Below are 15,762 nucleotides of genomic sequence, written 5' to 3' on the forward strand. Positions count from 1 at the left end.
CGAAGTACCTGGTATATCATTTGTATCGAAAAAAAGTTTCATTTGTTGTTTTAAATATTGATATCCTTGCACGTCATTTAAAATATGTGTATTAAACCTCCAAAAAAATTTTTTACCCGGCATTCCCTCAAATTTTACTGAGAATGTCAACGGAGAATGATCTGAGATACTACTAATGTGGTATGTTGGGTTGTTTGTATAAGGCATTAATTTCATGTCCACTAAAAAATAATCAATTCTTGAATAAGTTTTATGCACCGGAGAGTAAAACGAGTATTCCCTTCCAACTGGATTAGCAGATCTCCATACATCTATTATATTAGTATTTTTTATATATGTATTTAGAAGTTCGCTAGTTTTAGATTTTAAATTACTCTTCTTTTGTTTTGATGACTTATCTAGATATGAATCTAAAACACAGTTAAAGTCCCCCCCTATTATCACATTTTGGTAATTAAACTCTGATATTATATCAATAATTTTATCAAAAAATTGGGGGTTATCAAAATTCGGAGCATAAATATTTATCAAAGTTAGTGGGGTTGCATAAATTTCACCCGAGACTATAGTATACCTTCCCTCTTTATCTGATATAGTATTCTTTAATTTAAAAGGAATACCTTTCCTAATAAGAATAGCTGTACCCCTAGATTTAGAAGTAAATGAGGAGTAGTATGTTTGGCCTATCCAATTCGCCTTTAATCTTATTTGTGTTTGTTGTTTCATGTGGGTCTCCTGCAAAAACATTATGTCGCTTTTCAACGATTTTAGTTGGGCAAAAATTTTACCCCTCTTAATTGGTTCGTTGGCACCCCTTATATTCCAACTACAAAATGTAATTCCTCCATTCTTTATTTGTCTATCGTCTTGCATTGTAATCAGGGTAATATTCCTGAATCATATGGTGCAACCAAATACCTCAGAATTTTAGGACTTGGGTGGTCATCCCGGTTCATTAGATTTATATTGCATCTCCTTCTTTTATCTAACAGAAAAGGTAATTAACAGGAATGATTTGGAAGGCCTGGAAACATCAGGAAGTTTAGAATGGTTGCTGGGAAGATTGAAAAGATTGCGCAATGCACTCGAGCAGAAAGTGGCATGATGAGAAAAATGTCAATGGAAGGATAGAACAGTAAAGTGTAGCCAGGTGGCAAGTGAAAAGCCATTAACCTCCAACAGTCTTCATCACCGTTTAGCTGACATGTTCCCTGAGACTGTAAAACTGACAGGACAAGATTACATTTAAAATGGTCGTAAAGAACAAGGCGCATAGTTAAATTTATTTAAATAATCAACCTACCTGTACCACTTGTCCCCAGCTCTCTTAACCTCAGGAAGTGGGCAGGTTGACAGTAGATTACGGGCTTTCAAAATTTTGGATATCTCATGACCCCAAGTCACCTTTTTTTGTGATGGGGGGAATGTTCCACTCTTTGGAATAATCCCACTTTACAGCTGATTGGTAAAAGTTTTCCATCTGTTTGTCTCTTTTTTGCATTTACGATTGTTATGGAGCTTTGATAATTGGTACTCCCACCAGCAAATCCTTATTTGGATTCAATGTACAAAGCAGTTTCCCTGGCCAGATTTCCATCATCAGCAAAATTACACCTTTTTGCAAAATGATAATGGAAATACCATATATAGTTTGTCCACCATTTCTTTGTTCCCCATTACTACCAACCTTATCCTTTAGTGGTCCAATGTCCACTCCGTACCTCTTTCTTACTATTTATATATCTGAAGAAACTTTTGATATACTATTTATGGGCTAGTTTACCTTCATATTTATCTTCTTTCCCCTTATTGCTTTTTGAGTTGCCTTCTATTGGTTATTAAAAGCTCCCCAATTCTTTAGTTTCACACTAATCTTTGCTATATGAGATGCCTTCTCTTTTGCTTTTATGCTATCTTTGAATATTTTGTCAGCCACGGTTGCCTGATTCTCCTATTAGTATGCTTCTTCATCTTTGGAATGAAAAGATCTTGCATCTTCTGAATTATTCCCAGAAACCCCTGTCATTGAAGCTCCACTGTCATTACTGCTAGTGTCCTCTTTCAATCAACTTTAGCCTGCTCCTCCCGCATGCCTCTGTAGGCTTCTTTACTCAACAGTACAATACAATATAATAATACAATACAAATGTATTCGTCACATGCACCGACTAAGGTACAGTGAAATTAATTTTTCATGCAGCAATACAATTGAAAAAAAAGAACACACAATGCACAATAGAATTTAACACAAAAGGCAACAAAGTTCAGTCAGCCCTCCTCCTTTGTTCATCTGTGGTCGGGGCCAGGAACCCTCCGTAGTCGCCGCTATGGACGGCCGGATGTACTGGCCCTCTCGTCGGGATGATCGAAACTCCGGCGTCGGGACGGTCGAACGCACTCTGCGACTTGGAGTGCCCGAATCGGCCACTTCCTTGCCGGAGGCTGTGGCTTCAGGATGTTATAGGCCGCAGGCCTATGTAATCTGTTACATTACACAACACCAAATCTAGAATTGTATTATCCCTAGTGGGCTCGACCACGAGCTACCTCGTAAGCATTCTATAAACAACTGCTAATGTGATCTCGTACCATCCTGATTTTCCCAGTCTATATCAACATCCCCTATAACCACTGTAACATAGCCAATCTTACATGCATTTTCTATCTAGTCATATCTAATAAAGTACGATTATGATTATGATTTCTTGATGTAATTTGTACCCTAAACCCTGGCTGCTATTCAGAGGTCTGTATATACAATATAATAATACAATACAAATGTATTCGTCAGATGCACCAACTAAGGTACAGTGAAATTAATTTTCCATGCAGCAATACAATTGAAAAAAAAGAACACACAATGCACAATAGAATTTAACACATTGGGTTATTTTTACAGTTGCAGTATCATAACTATATCCACAAGGATCTGATCCTATGTAATTTCTTGCTAAGGACTGGATTTCATTCCTTACCACCAGACCTACCCCACCTCTTCTGCCCACCCACCTGCCTTTTTGATAGGATGTGTATCTTTGGATGTTTCACCTCCTGGCTGAATATTAATTCCTTAAATTTTAATTAGGCCTTTATTCATAAATACGCATCATTTTGGCATCATCATTCAGACACAAAATTAAACATTGACTGCATTGGGGGAAAGTGATTTTTTCTTAAATTTTCTCGCGATAATTCTGGGAATCTGCTTCCTGGATTTACCTTCGAAATATATATATATGGTTTCAGTGTCTTTATTTAATGGACCAGAGCAGCAAAGGTTGAGCAGTATGGATAATGTGATTGACATGAGGAAAATCGAACATAATCAACTCTACCTTTAGGAGTTTAGACGAATGATTGAAATATTAATACAATTTATTCCAATGGCAAGCAAAGGACCAGTTTAGTTATTAGATAATTTAGCGAGAAACCGGGTTAATTAAGACAATTTTAATGGTATAATGTTTTAAGTATTTTCATTTATTAAAATTACATTTATTAAATCTATTTCACTGATTTTTAATAGTTTAGGTATATTTCTGAATGTCGGGGCCATTCAAAACTGCTCAACGTCCTTGACGGGTTTGATGGATAACTCGGTTTGGGACATGGTTCAAAGTTCTTTTCGATTTTGCTATTCAATTGTACTGGCCCATCCATCTGACAACATTTCCATCCTGTTATTGCACAGAGCCTCACTATTTTGGATTTGGAAGGTTTTGAGCAGTAGATCAACATCAGTGGGTCCTCAAAGGGTAGGATTACGCTTACCATGTCGACCAACAGTGGGTATGATTAGCTCACCCTCTGGCAGCAAGCTCAGATCTCTAGTGTATTATTATATTTTCCCTCAGTCTCCAAGAATGCAGAAAGTAAGATTAAAGAACATATTTCCCCTTGCCAGGCAAACTGTTAATTATTTCCCTTTTTAGATTGAAGAATGCAGAGCGTTGGAGCATTCAACTCTGAATATTTTTCATTCCTTTTTACACCCGATGGTGTGCTCTGGTGATGGTTATGTAGCTATAAACTCTCAATGTTGTAAGGATTTCATAGTTGGGAGGGGGGGTCACTGATATAATGAACATACTTGCTGATGATGAAAAGGTGGAGAAGAAAGTCAGATGTGAGATGGAATTCTGAGAGATTTAATGAGTAGGTAAAAAGCTTGAGCATAATGTTGGGGTACATGTGGAATTATACAGTTTGATAGGCAGAACAGAAAAGCAGAGCATTATTTAATTCTATTAGACTATTAAAAATAATGTTTGGAGGATCTGGGTGACCTTGTACAAGATAGATTTAAAAAAATGTCATTTCTTAACTTTAAAAATGAATGCAATGTTGTCATCTATTACAAGGACAGTGAGGTCCAAGCGGGTCCAATGAAGGTTCACCTAATAGGTTATTGGAATGAAGGAGACGTCCTATGGCCCTTTACTTCTGGAATTGCAACAAGGAGAAATTATCTAATTGAAACACAAGGTGTGAGGTGGTTTGACATGGTAAAGGCTATGGGAATCCGTACATGAAGAAGTTACCAGAGTTGTAATATAAAAGGGTCTGCACTTGAATTTGGTGGACTTGCACCCTGCTTGAAATGGAACTTCAAGGAATAGTCATGAGTCAACTGCCAGCCCACCAGCCGTGAGTGAGCTGCCAGCAGATCAGGCTTGAGGGACGGAGCTGCCACCCCAATAACCCATACCAGCACTCCAGAAAGCCCTCCCCACTGGCCACCAATATTGGAATTGGTGGAGAGGTGGAATATTGCATCGGGGGACCAGCCCTCCCGTGTGAACATGGGACCCAACGGGTCCCACTTAGTCTAGTTTAAGCCTAAAATGAGAAAGAATATCTCCTATCATAAAACTGTTATTCTTCGGAACTCTCTACTTCAAGAAACTGTGGTTCCAGAGATGTTAATTATACAACATGTTTTTCTATATTTTTGGACATGTGGATCAAGGCTTATTGCGAATGTACGAGAAACTGGAGTATAGGCCAAAGATAAAATGGGCCATGATTTTGTTGAATGGCAAGATAGTCTCCCCAGACTGTTTGGTTTACTTGTGCTCCTACTAATTACATGATGTCTTCTCTTCAGATGACACCACTTAACATTTTACTACATTAAAAAATCACAACTGAAGCTGAGCCACAAGATTTTGTAGATTTAAGACCACTAATTCTACATATTATAATGTAGCAGGGAGGAGGGTGTCCCCCTCCCATTGGAATTGTGCAATATGGCGCATACTGCAGCGAGTCTTTTAACTTACACTTGAATACAATATATATGGTTTAATTTGGATTGGAGCACTTTTGAAAGGGGGGAGGCTGTGCGATCACTGATCACTGGCCTTGGGGGTACCCGGTGAGGGAGTGGGGCAACCAAGTGGGGAGAGGGTGTGGAAGAAGGGGGTCCCCCCTCCAAGAGTAGGAACTTTTTGAAATTTGATGTATTAAAATCATGTTTTAGTGCACTGTAGAAGTATGATTTCAATGTTTTTTGCATGAAGTATTTTTAAGAGGTAACTTTTTGAGGGGCAACTTTATCCACACAAAGGGTGATGGGTGTATGGAACAAGCTGCCAGAGGAGGTAGTTGAGGCAGGGACCATCCCAACATTTAAGAAAAAGTTAGACTGATACATGCATAGGACAGGTTTGGAGGTATAGACCAAAAGCAGGTGGCATAGCTGGGACATGTTGGTGGGTGTGGGCAAGTTGCACTGAAGCGCCTGTTTTCACACTGTATCACTCTATGACTACATTATATCTCCACCATGCATGAATGCTTCAAAATCAAGTGATCGAGTTTTATTGCCATGTACTCAAGCATAGAAACATAGAAAATAGGTGCAGGAATAGGCCCTTCTAGCCAGCACTGCCATTCAATATGATCATGGCTATTCATCTAAAATCAGTACCTCTTTCCTGTTTTTCCCCATATCCCTTGATGTTGTTAGCCCCAAGAACTAAATCTAACTCTCTCTTGAAACTATCCAGTGAATTGACCTGCACTGCCTTCTGTGGCAGAGAATTCCACAGATTCACAACTCTCTGCGTGAAGAAAGTTTGTCCTCCATCTCAGTCCTAACTGGCCCCCCCTTTATTCTTAAACTGTGACTCATGGTTCTGAACGCCCCCAACATCGGGAACATTTTTCCTGCAGTTACAGTAAGTGAAAATCTAGCAGGCAAGCAGGATGCTTTCTCCAACCACCCGCATTTGAAGTCCACAATCTTCCACCGTTTCTACCCAGTGCTTGGTACTTACTTCCAGCAGCCACTGGTTGTCCTCCAGGATGCACTCTCTCTCCTCTCAACCCCCCTCTCTCTCTCCCCCTCTATCTCTCCCCTCCATCTCTCTTTCCCCTCTCTCTCTCCCCTCTCTCCCTCCCCCGCTCTCTCTCCCCCCTCATCTCTCTCTCTCTCTCTCTCTCTCTCTCTCTCTCTTCCCGTGTCTCCCTCTCTCTCTTGCCCGGTGTCTGTCTCTCTCTCCCCCCTCTTTCTCTCTCCCCCCTGTATCTCCTCTCCCTCTGTATCTCTCTTGGTCTCTCCCCCCCTCTCTCTCTGTCCCCCTCTCTCTCTCTCTCCCTCTCTCTCTCCTTCCCCTCTCTCCCTCTCTCTCTCTCTCTCTCCCTCTCTCTCTTTGTCTGTCTGTCTCTCCCTCTCTCTCTCCCCTCTCTCTGTCTGTGTGTGTCTCTCTCCCCCCTTATATCTCTCTCTCTGTCTATCTCTCTCTGTCTTTTTCTGTCTCCCTTCCTCTCTCTCTCTCCCCCCTCTGTCTATCTCCCCCCCCCCTCTCTCCCCCTGTGGGCTCTATCTCTCGATCTCTCTTTGCCTCTCTCTGTCTTTCTCTCTCTCTCTCTTTCCCTCTCTCTCCCTCTCTCTCTCTCTGTCTTCCTCTCTCTCTCTCTCCCTCTCTCTCTCTCTCTCTCTCTCTCTCTCTCCCTCCCCCTCCCCCTTCCTCCCCCTCTCCTTTCTCTCCCTCTCTCTCTCTTTCCCCCGTTTCTCTCTTTCCCTCTCTCCCTCATCCCCCTCTCTCTTTTACCACCCCTCTCTCTTCCCCCTCTCTCTCTCCCTTTCTCTCGCTCTCTCCCTCCCTCTCTCGCCCCCTCCTTCCCTCTCTCTCTCCCTCCCCCTCTCTCTCCCTCTCTCTCTCCCCCTCTCTTTCCACTTTCCCCTCTCCGTCTTCCCTCTCGCCTTCCCTCCTCTCTATCCTCCCTCTCTCTCTCCCTCTCTCCCCTCTCTCTTCTCTCCCCCCCCCCTCTCTCTCTCCCCCCACTGTCTCCCTGTCTCCTTCCCCTCTCTCTCTCTCTCCACCTCCCTTTGAGAGTCTGTCCCTTCGGCACAGAGACTCTCTCGGCAGCGGCGCTTCCGACGGCTCCGCGGCTCGGGACACTCGCACTGTCCGGAGTGCTCCATGGCCGGAGCTGCAGCATCAGCCCCGCAAATACTCGACAGCGCCGCAAACACTCGCAAGTCCCCACTCCCCACATCTGTTCCCGCCGCTGGTTCTGCTCCCATCCCTCCCGCAGCCCCGGCTCTCCAACACCCGCGGACCATGCAGTTTATCCGAGTTTTGAAATTTTCGTTGACCACAACATTTTTCACCACTGAGCGTGAGAAATTTCTGATCAGCGTGAGGGCGTGAGAGTTTGCTTGAGGGCGTGAGTCTCACGCTCAAAGCGTGAGAGTTGGCAGCCCTGATGTACCTTCCATGGCCTTTCCTATCTTAACACTTGACTAATTCAACAGACTTTGTTTATCCTGTTCGTCATAACCTTGAGATCATCCAAAACACAGCTGTCAGTATCCTGTCCTGCACCAGGTACCATTCAGCACTATTGTACACTCACTATTTTATACAGGGCCACAGTTAAATAACACCTGGATCTCAAAATTCTCTTCCATGTTTTTGAGAAATTGTGAGGCAAGTAGGCAAACATTAAACCAGTTAGCTACATTTTGGTAACATTATTCTCCTGTCATATTTTGAAATATTTTGTTGAATTTGCTGCATCAACCTAACATTTATTTTTTTCTACACTTCAGGGTACCCTGGGTTTGGACCACAATGCAGAGCAATTGGAAAAGGCACCAGCAACAACCTAGTGGTTACAAGCAGTCCCATGACAGTGCAGAGAACAGGGCTTCTATCAAGCCAAGCAATCGTTCCTGGCAACCACCTTAATCGGGCAATATGTCGTCAGATGTACCCAAGCCTAAACATTCCTGCTACAGATACAAGGTCTTGTAATGTTCTTGGAATTTTAAATTAATTGATTTAGTTGACTTTTTCATTCCCAATTTGCAATCTGATAAAACTTTGAAACTAAACCGGCTCTTCCGCTGATGATGTCACAATGGATCAGCGTGCTGCCGTCTTGCTCGCGCTGAGTGACGTCACCCCTCACCTCTTCCTCCTCCCCCCCCCCCCCCGTACCCCGTTATTCAAAAGACGCTCGGGCATCGCTTTCTCTCGGCTCCTCGGTCGCCTCCTCTCTCTCCCGCCTGGGCTCTCTCCCCCCCCCAGGCTCCCTCTCCTTCCCGGGCTCTCTACCCCCCCCCCCCCCCCCGGGCTCATTCTCCACCGGGCTCTCCACCCCATGCGCTCCCTCCCCCCCCCCCCCCCGGCTCTCTTCCCCCAGGGCATCCCTTCCCCGGGGCGTCTCTTCCCCCCAGGCATCCCTTCCACCCCCCCCACCCATCTCTTGCTCCCCGTCGCATTCCAACCTATATTTCCAAAGTTCTTAAAGTTTTAATCGTTTATTTCAAAATAATTAACTGCTTTTCAGTCTCATTTACATATGACATCACAATGGGACAAGGGTGGAGATTGCAACCTTCACGTGTTTCCACAAATGCAGTCAACCTGCGGTGCACAATTAAATAAGATCAAATAGAACAGGTTGTCCCCCCCCTCCCTCTCTAACCCCCTCCCTATCTACCCCCTCCCCCCCTCTCTACCCCCCTCCTTCTCTACCGCCCTCCCTCTCTACTGTTCTCCCTCTCTACACCCCCCCCCTCCCGCCTCTCTAGGGAGTGGTGAGTATTGGCACTTATGGGTGAGTGGTGGAGTATTACGTTTGGGGACCACCCTGTGATGCAGCGGGTGCCCCCCTCCCCACCCCTCAATCTCTACTCCCCCTCCCTCTACCTTGCTTCTCTACCCCCTCTCCGCCTCCCTCCTTACCCCCATCCCTCTCCCTCTCTGCCTGCGCAGTTGGGGGCTATGCGTGAGTGGATAAGGTGGGCGATGGGGGAAATTGAGCAAATTAATGACATTAATATAATATCAATGGGGGGATTAGTGTATGTGAGTCGCTGCAGCCCCCCCCCCCCCCGCGTTGAGGGGACGGGTCCCAATGGGTCCCACTTGGTCTAGCATATATTTAAAATCTAATTAGCTTCTTAATTAAATTTGTAAGGTTGACTTGTACTGTATCTACGTACAGTAGTTCATTGTTTTAATTTTCTATATTTTTGTCCATATCTTTTTCACTTGCTGTTTTTTAGACAAGTGACAAGGATAGGGCTAACTCAAAGCAACTTCAGTTGAAGATATTCAATGCTTAAATAACAGCATCAGCTAGAACAACAATGATTTTTCCACCCTGACAAATAAATTCTGACTCTATCTATGCCTCCCATAATATTTTGTACTTCTATTAGTTCTCCCACAAGCTCTGTCATTCCAGAGAAAACAATCCGTCTCTATCTATGCCTCTCCCTGTAACTAATACCTCCTAATCCAGTCATCATTCTGATAGACCTCCTCTGCACCCTTTCCAAAGTCTCCACATCCTTCATGTAATGGGGCGACCAGAACTGCCCACACTACCCCAAATGCAGCCTAATCAATGTCTTATAAAGCTGCATCGTGACCTTCTGACTGTTATTATCAGTGGAACCATTTGCATTCTTTACCACTCTATCTACTTGTTTTGCTACTTTCAGGGTGTTATTAGCGCGTCATTTACACGACATAATTTACCCGTCACAAAGCACGACACGCGCATGGCGTGCATTACGCGTGCATGGTGCGTGGTGATGTAGGTAGTGACGCGCGGTCCCGCGCGGCTCCCCAGGATTTTGGGATTCACGAAATCATCGCATGCCACCTGCATGACGCGCAAATGACGCCCAAGTGGGACAGGCCCTTTAGAGTACTCAGGGAGTGATGTACAGAGGAATCTGTACATCAATGCTGTACATCAATGCTGCCATTCTTTGTATATTTTCTCCTTACATTTGACCCCCAAGTTGCTCAGATTAAACTCCATCTGCCATTTCTTCACCTATTTCTGTAGGTGACCTTTATGCCGTGGTATACTTCAACAGCCTTCCTCTCACTCCTTTGTGTCATCGGCAAACAAAACTATCTACATTTACAGCCGAGTCATTTATATATATATCACATATAGCACACCGACCTTCCTGCTTTTTTCTATGTTGTACAATATTAACATTCTTGCTTTGTAATTTAAATGAAAAATAACTGCATTTTCATTTTCTCAGTAAACTGAAAACATTTGAATTATTGTAAATTATATTTAAAATAATGGGACTAGATTTATTTCAATCAAGAGAAATGGCATTGTAGCGTGGTGGTGCGATATTCTGAGCTACTTCCTTGTTTGAGGACTAGCATTCAAATGAATCTAAATGTGGAACAACCCCATCAAGTTAAAAAGATGAATGAACTGAGTAATATATGCATTGCTGCACCAAATGATAACAGATCCTACAACTGTATGATGGGGCAAAATATGGGAGTCTGTCAGAAACCTTGGTGAGAAAAATATAACATTAGATGGTCATCTCTGGTTCTTTAAAAGAGAGTCAATATTCAAGCTTACAGTTCTTTTCTACCCGTGTTTCCAGAATGGAGTTATTAATGCTTCTCACTCCAAAGGTGACTCAGATCCTGAACCTACAATTCAGATTACTTAACATTATTGACACATTTATCAATGATTTATGGTTCAGCATTTCTGTTGAAATTTTAATTTTTAACAATATTGGTAATTTGTATGTTGAAACGAAAACAAAAAAGTAAATTGTATTAACATACCCTCATTGTTCTTTTAAGCTGAGACTCTTATAATTTATACAAGTTCACAGATTGGTCATAAAATAACCTTGGGGACAGAGCCTCAAAGTTTAATTGTTTCTTCCACCCTATCACCCCCCCCCCCAACTGAGATTATCCATTAACAGAGTGGGAGCGAATGGTTATCTCATGAGCGACAACAGAAATCAAAATTTATGTACCTTGAAGTTATTTAGCAGTAAAAAAACAAAACCAGGATATTGCTTCAGCTGCCTCTATGACACTTGCAATTCTTATTATAACTGATCACTGACTTAATTAATCCATGCAGGAATTTCAGTAATTTCTAAGGTAATGAGATTTGGTTATAGACAAGCATGCTCAAGGGCAAATTGCGAACACAATGCCTTGCATCATTGGTGAATAATACATTTTGGCTACATCAGGAATGTACTTGGAATGTCTGTGGTTTAACTGGCAGAAATACCATCTAAAAATTTCCAACTAAGTGTTTGTTTTACTATTCACCCTAAATTCTAGGTTAGAAGACACCAAGCATAACTTTGATTTCTAAAGTCACATTGTAAAAGTTGACCTAGAAATTGTAAATGTGCATTGAGGTGCTTTTGAGGGATCCCTGTAATACTTTCATGCCAAGGACTTAAGTACTTCAGAGATTATTTTCCCATTAGTGTATATTAAATATAAATAATCTCAGGGTTCCATGTGCAAATTGAAATTAAACTGCCCAAGTAAATGCCCTAATTAATCCCATGTCTGGATCTCTCAAAGCGGAGTTAATTACTAAAACCAACCATAGATGAAAGTCATCGCACAGTTTGTGGAGCACACAGTGAAAAAGTTAACAGAATTGACAAGGTATAAGCACCCTGTTTTACTGAAACAAGCTTCTGGGTCCTGAAAACCTACTAAAGATGCTGAGGTGTTTTTTAACATATGCATGGGTTGGAAACTGCCAAGAACTGGATAAAACAACAGTAGGAAGAGACAGCCCTGGAGAAAAATACCCAAAGTCTTAATGCAAGAGAAGGTTTAATGGCCTTGCATATTTGATATCAGTTAGGAAAACAATAACAGATCCCAACAAACATACTAAAGCAAATGCAAACCAACCACCACTCCAGTACTCACTTGAATATCTCAGACGTCCAACACAATTCCAGCTATTCAGCCATGGTGCATCAAACACACAGATTGCAACACATTCCCTAATGCAAGAGTCAATTCCACAAAATTAGCAGTTTGCAGCAACTGCAGGCTGTGCAGTTTTTTTAATATGCCCACAGGCTCTGTGAATTATTTTTTGGTGTTGCTGATGAGAATGGGGTTAGCTAACACAGTAACACAATGGCAGTCATCACTTCTTACTGCCTACCCCATTACATAATCTCTTCTGCCATAAAATATATAGTGCATGTTTGAATGTGCCTCTCTCATCTGCTCCCTCCTCTTGTCATGACCACCACTGGATCCTTATCACTTTAGACATACAACAATAGACAATAGGTGCAGGAGTAGGCCATTTGGCCCTTCGGGCCAACACCGCCATTCACTGTGATCATGACAGATCATCCTCAGTCAGTACCGTGTTCCTGCCTTCTCCCCATATACCTTGACTCCACTATCTTTAAGAGCTCTATCTAACTCTCTAACTCTCTAACATATGGCTTGGCTCCAGCAATGAGAGATAGACAGAAAAAAAGAAGATGCATATGCTACATCTGTGTATCAGCCAGTCCCACCTGTCAGCTGTGATTCTTACACTTTAAGAACAGTGGAGAAAATATCAGAGAGGGGATGCGCATGTCGAGATGTACCAAGCAGGTGTGGAATTTAACCTCTCCAGGAAGAATGGGGACCTTATATGCCAGCTTTTCAGAGGGATGTTCACAATCCACTTCTGCTTCAGAAACTAGTTTAAAGAATAATATGAGGCAACCTCAGATGTAGATTTTTGCGCAAGTATATTCTTTCTTTCCTGTGCTTTTTCTTTCTCTATACTGGAGCTTTTCCCAAAACAGCAAAGAGGTGCCCACCAACAACACCTACCATCAGCCAGTGATGATGAATAAAGAGAAAACCTAATCTCCAAGGTGACAACGTTCCCATCTTCTGCTACTTTTCTCAAAACAAAGTCATCAGCAATTCAATGCCTAATTCCATGATTAACTTCTGGGCCATTATATTTAATCTGGTGCATAATGGTGTAAAATATGCTGGAAGAATGTGTAAATATCATTGATAAAATCGAGTCTCAATGAAGTTGTTGGACAACATTAGAAGTTGTTGGACAAAAGCTATTTTAAAGTATCAGCATTTAAAATATTCAGTAATTGATTTAATGAAGTTTTGCACCATGAACACGTATTCTAGAATTAAAGTCATTGTTATTAACAGGAGTTTGTCCATCCACATCCCGATAACAACGATGGTACGTGAATATCTGAGCAGAATAGAGTACGTTGTAATATTTAGTTCATGATATGTAATTATAATCAACTGTCTACTGAAAAAGGACAGAATTTGCCTGTGCTTTCGTATTGAATCAGCTGAGCAACTCCAGGGGTCAATGTAAATCATGGATATATTATTTTCTTGCAGTTTATTTGTCCATGCCGCTAGTTGACATTGCCACATTCCACGTTACCATTATGATGAAACTCGAAAAGTCTCTTTTACCAATCAGTATAAGCACACATATAGAAACTATTTTTTTCAAGCTCACAGAACAAACTTAATTTGAATTTCTACCTAAATCTTTCACAATTAAAAGAAAATTCATTATTTCTAAGTTTTTGTTCTGAAATATAATTTTGGCTTCCCAACATAAAATTTGTTTTAATGACAGAACACCTAAAAAAATCCACCTATTTAAAAAAATAGACAAACTTCATTAACTTCATTAACGTTAAAATGTAATTAACGTACAAATGTCTGGGTTAAGTTCCATAGACGAAAGTCAATTTCACATATCATGCATGTAGATCTGCATGGAAACATAATCTTTGAATTTTCTCCACTTTCAGTCCCTCAGAATAAATTAGCACTTCAAGAAAACTCTATCTTGATGGTTCAACTGCTTGCAAACAAAAGGTTTTTAAGGAATAGTTGGTGATTTCCTGGCTAACTAAACACAGTCAGGTGAGGGCATCTCAGTCAGTCTACCTATCATTTTCAAACGCAATGTGAGATTACCTTCAATTTCTACTCTTGATTGGAAGCCAGCAAGCCCTGCACTTTAGTGGATTTTCGATAAAGAATAAACCATACTGGCCACAATGCCAGACAACAGTTTGATAGATTCCCAGAACACAGCTTTCAATTTGCTACATAAAGAAGAGCTTTAAAAAAGTTACCAAAGAAAGGCCTGATACCCGCAAAGTCTAACCCTGTGAGAAACAGAACATTTATTGAAGATGGATGTGGGAAAAATTGGCAGAATACTATGGGATTTTTTTTAAAGTGGACAGAATATTTGTTTGGCATTGGTACAAAATGCAGCCCATCTTTAATTCTGCAAAGTTGGCTTCAGCCTTGATGTCTTGTATGTGTAGTAGTGCATGTTGCTACTACTTGGCTGACTTACATATAAACAATGCAATATTGATGGTGTTCTGTCAGCACTTCTGAACTTCCACGTTTCTTGGTCTTCTGCTGTCAGATAATGGCAGGGAGAAAGTGAAACACATAAAACTACTGTCCAAGGTAATTTGGCAACATTGCACCTTCCAATAGTAGAAAAAACAGAGCTCGGTGTTGAAAGGCAAAAATACTAATAACTTAGGAAGTTGAATTTATGTGCTTTAACTTAGTTCTGAAAGTAGTTTACGAACTATGACTAATTTTGAATGTGTTCCAAATACTATTGCAGATAAATGTGACAAGCAATATAAACCCTACAAGATCTTGCAGAGTAAACGAACACGTTTCTAGAGATGTTATTATGTGATTCTACTATTATTTGGAGACTGCTTTGCATGTACTATATGGTCACCTTTTAGTCAATAGACAATAGGTGCAGGAGTAGGCTATTCGGCCCTTCGAAGCCAGCACCGCCATTTAATGTGATCATGGCTGATCGTCCCCAATCAGTACCCCGTTCCTGCCTTCTCTCCCATATCCCCTGACCGCTATTTTTAAGAGCCCTATCTAGCTCTCTCTTGAAAGCAACCAGAGAACCTGCCTCCACTGCCCTCTGAGGAAGAGAATTCCATAGACTCACAACTCTCTGTGTGAAAAGGTGTTTCCTCATCTCCGTTCTAAATGGCTTAGCCCTTATTCTTAAACTGTGGCCCCTGGTTCTGGACTCCCCCAACATCGGGAACATGTTTCCTGCCTCTAGCGTGTCCAAACCCTTAACAATCTTATATGTTTCAATGAGATCCTCTCTCATCCTTCTAAACTCCAGAGTATACAAGCCCAGCCGCTCCATTCTCTCAGCATATAACAGCCCCGCCATCCCGGGAATTAACCTTGTAAACCTACGCTGTACTCCCCCAATAGCAAGAAATCCTCAAATTTGGGGATCAAAACTGCACACAATACTCCAGGAGTGGTCTCACTAGGGCCCTATACAACTGCTGAAGGACCTCTTTGCTCCTATACTCAACTGTTATGATGGCCAACATGCCATTTGTTTTATTCTCTGCCTGCTGTACCTGCATGCTTACTTTCATTG

At 41.8% G+C, this 15,762-nt stretch overlaps 1 protein-coding gene across 2 annotated transcripts in view; it reads left to right on the forward strand.

The window, feature by feature from the left end:
- glis3 (GLIS family zinc finger 3) overlaps nt 1-15,762 on the forward strand; it is a 477,161-nt gene that overhangs the window by 118,714 nt on the left and 342,685 nt on the right. For both annotated transcript variants that reach the window (XM_055632800.1, XM_055632799.1), the window contains one exon: nt 8,063-8,258. In XM_055632800.1, coding sequence (XP_055488775.1) covers nt 8,063-8,258 — 196 coding nt within the window. The remainder of the gene's footprint in view (nt 1-8,062; nt 8,259-15,762) is intronic.

Source organism: Leucoraja erinacea, chromosome 3, assembly GCF_028641065.1.
Source record: "Leucoraja erinacea ecotype New England chromosome 3, Leri_hhj_1, whole genome shotgun sequence".
Taxonomy (NCBI): domain Eukaryota; kingdom Metazoa; phylum Chordata; class Chondrichthyes; order Rajiformes; family Rajidae; genus Leucoraja; species Leucoraja erinaceus.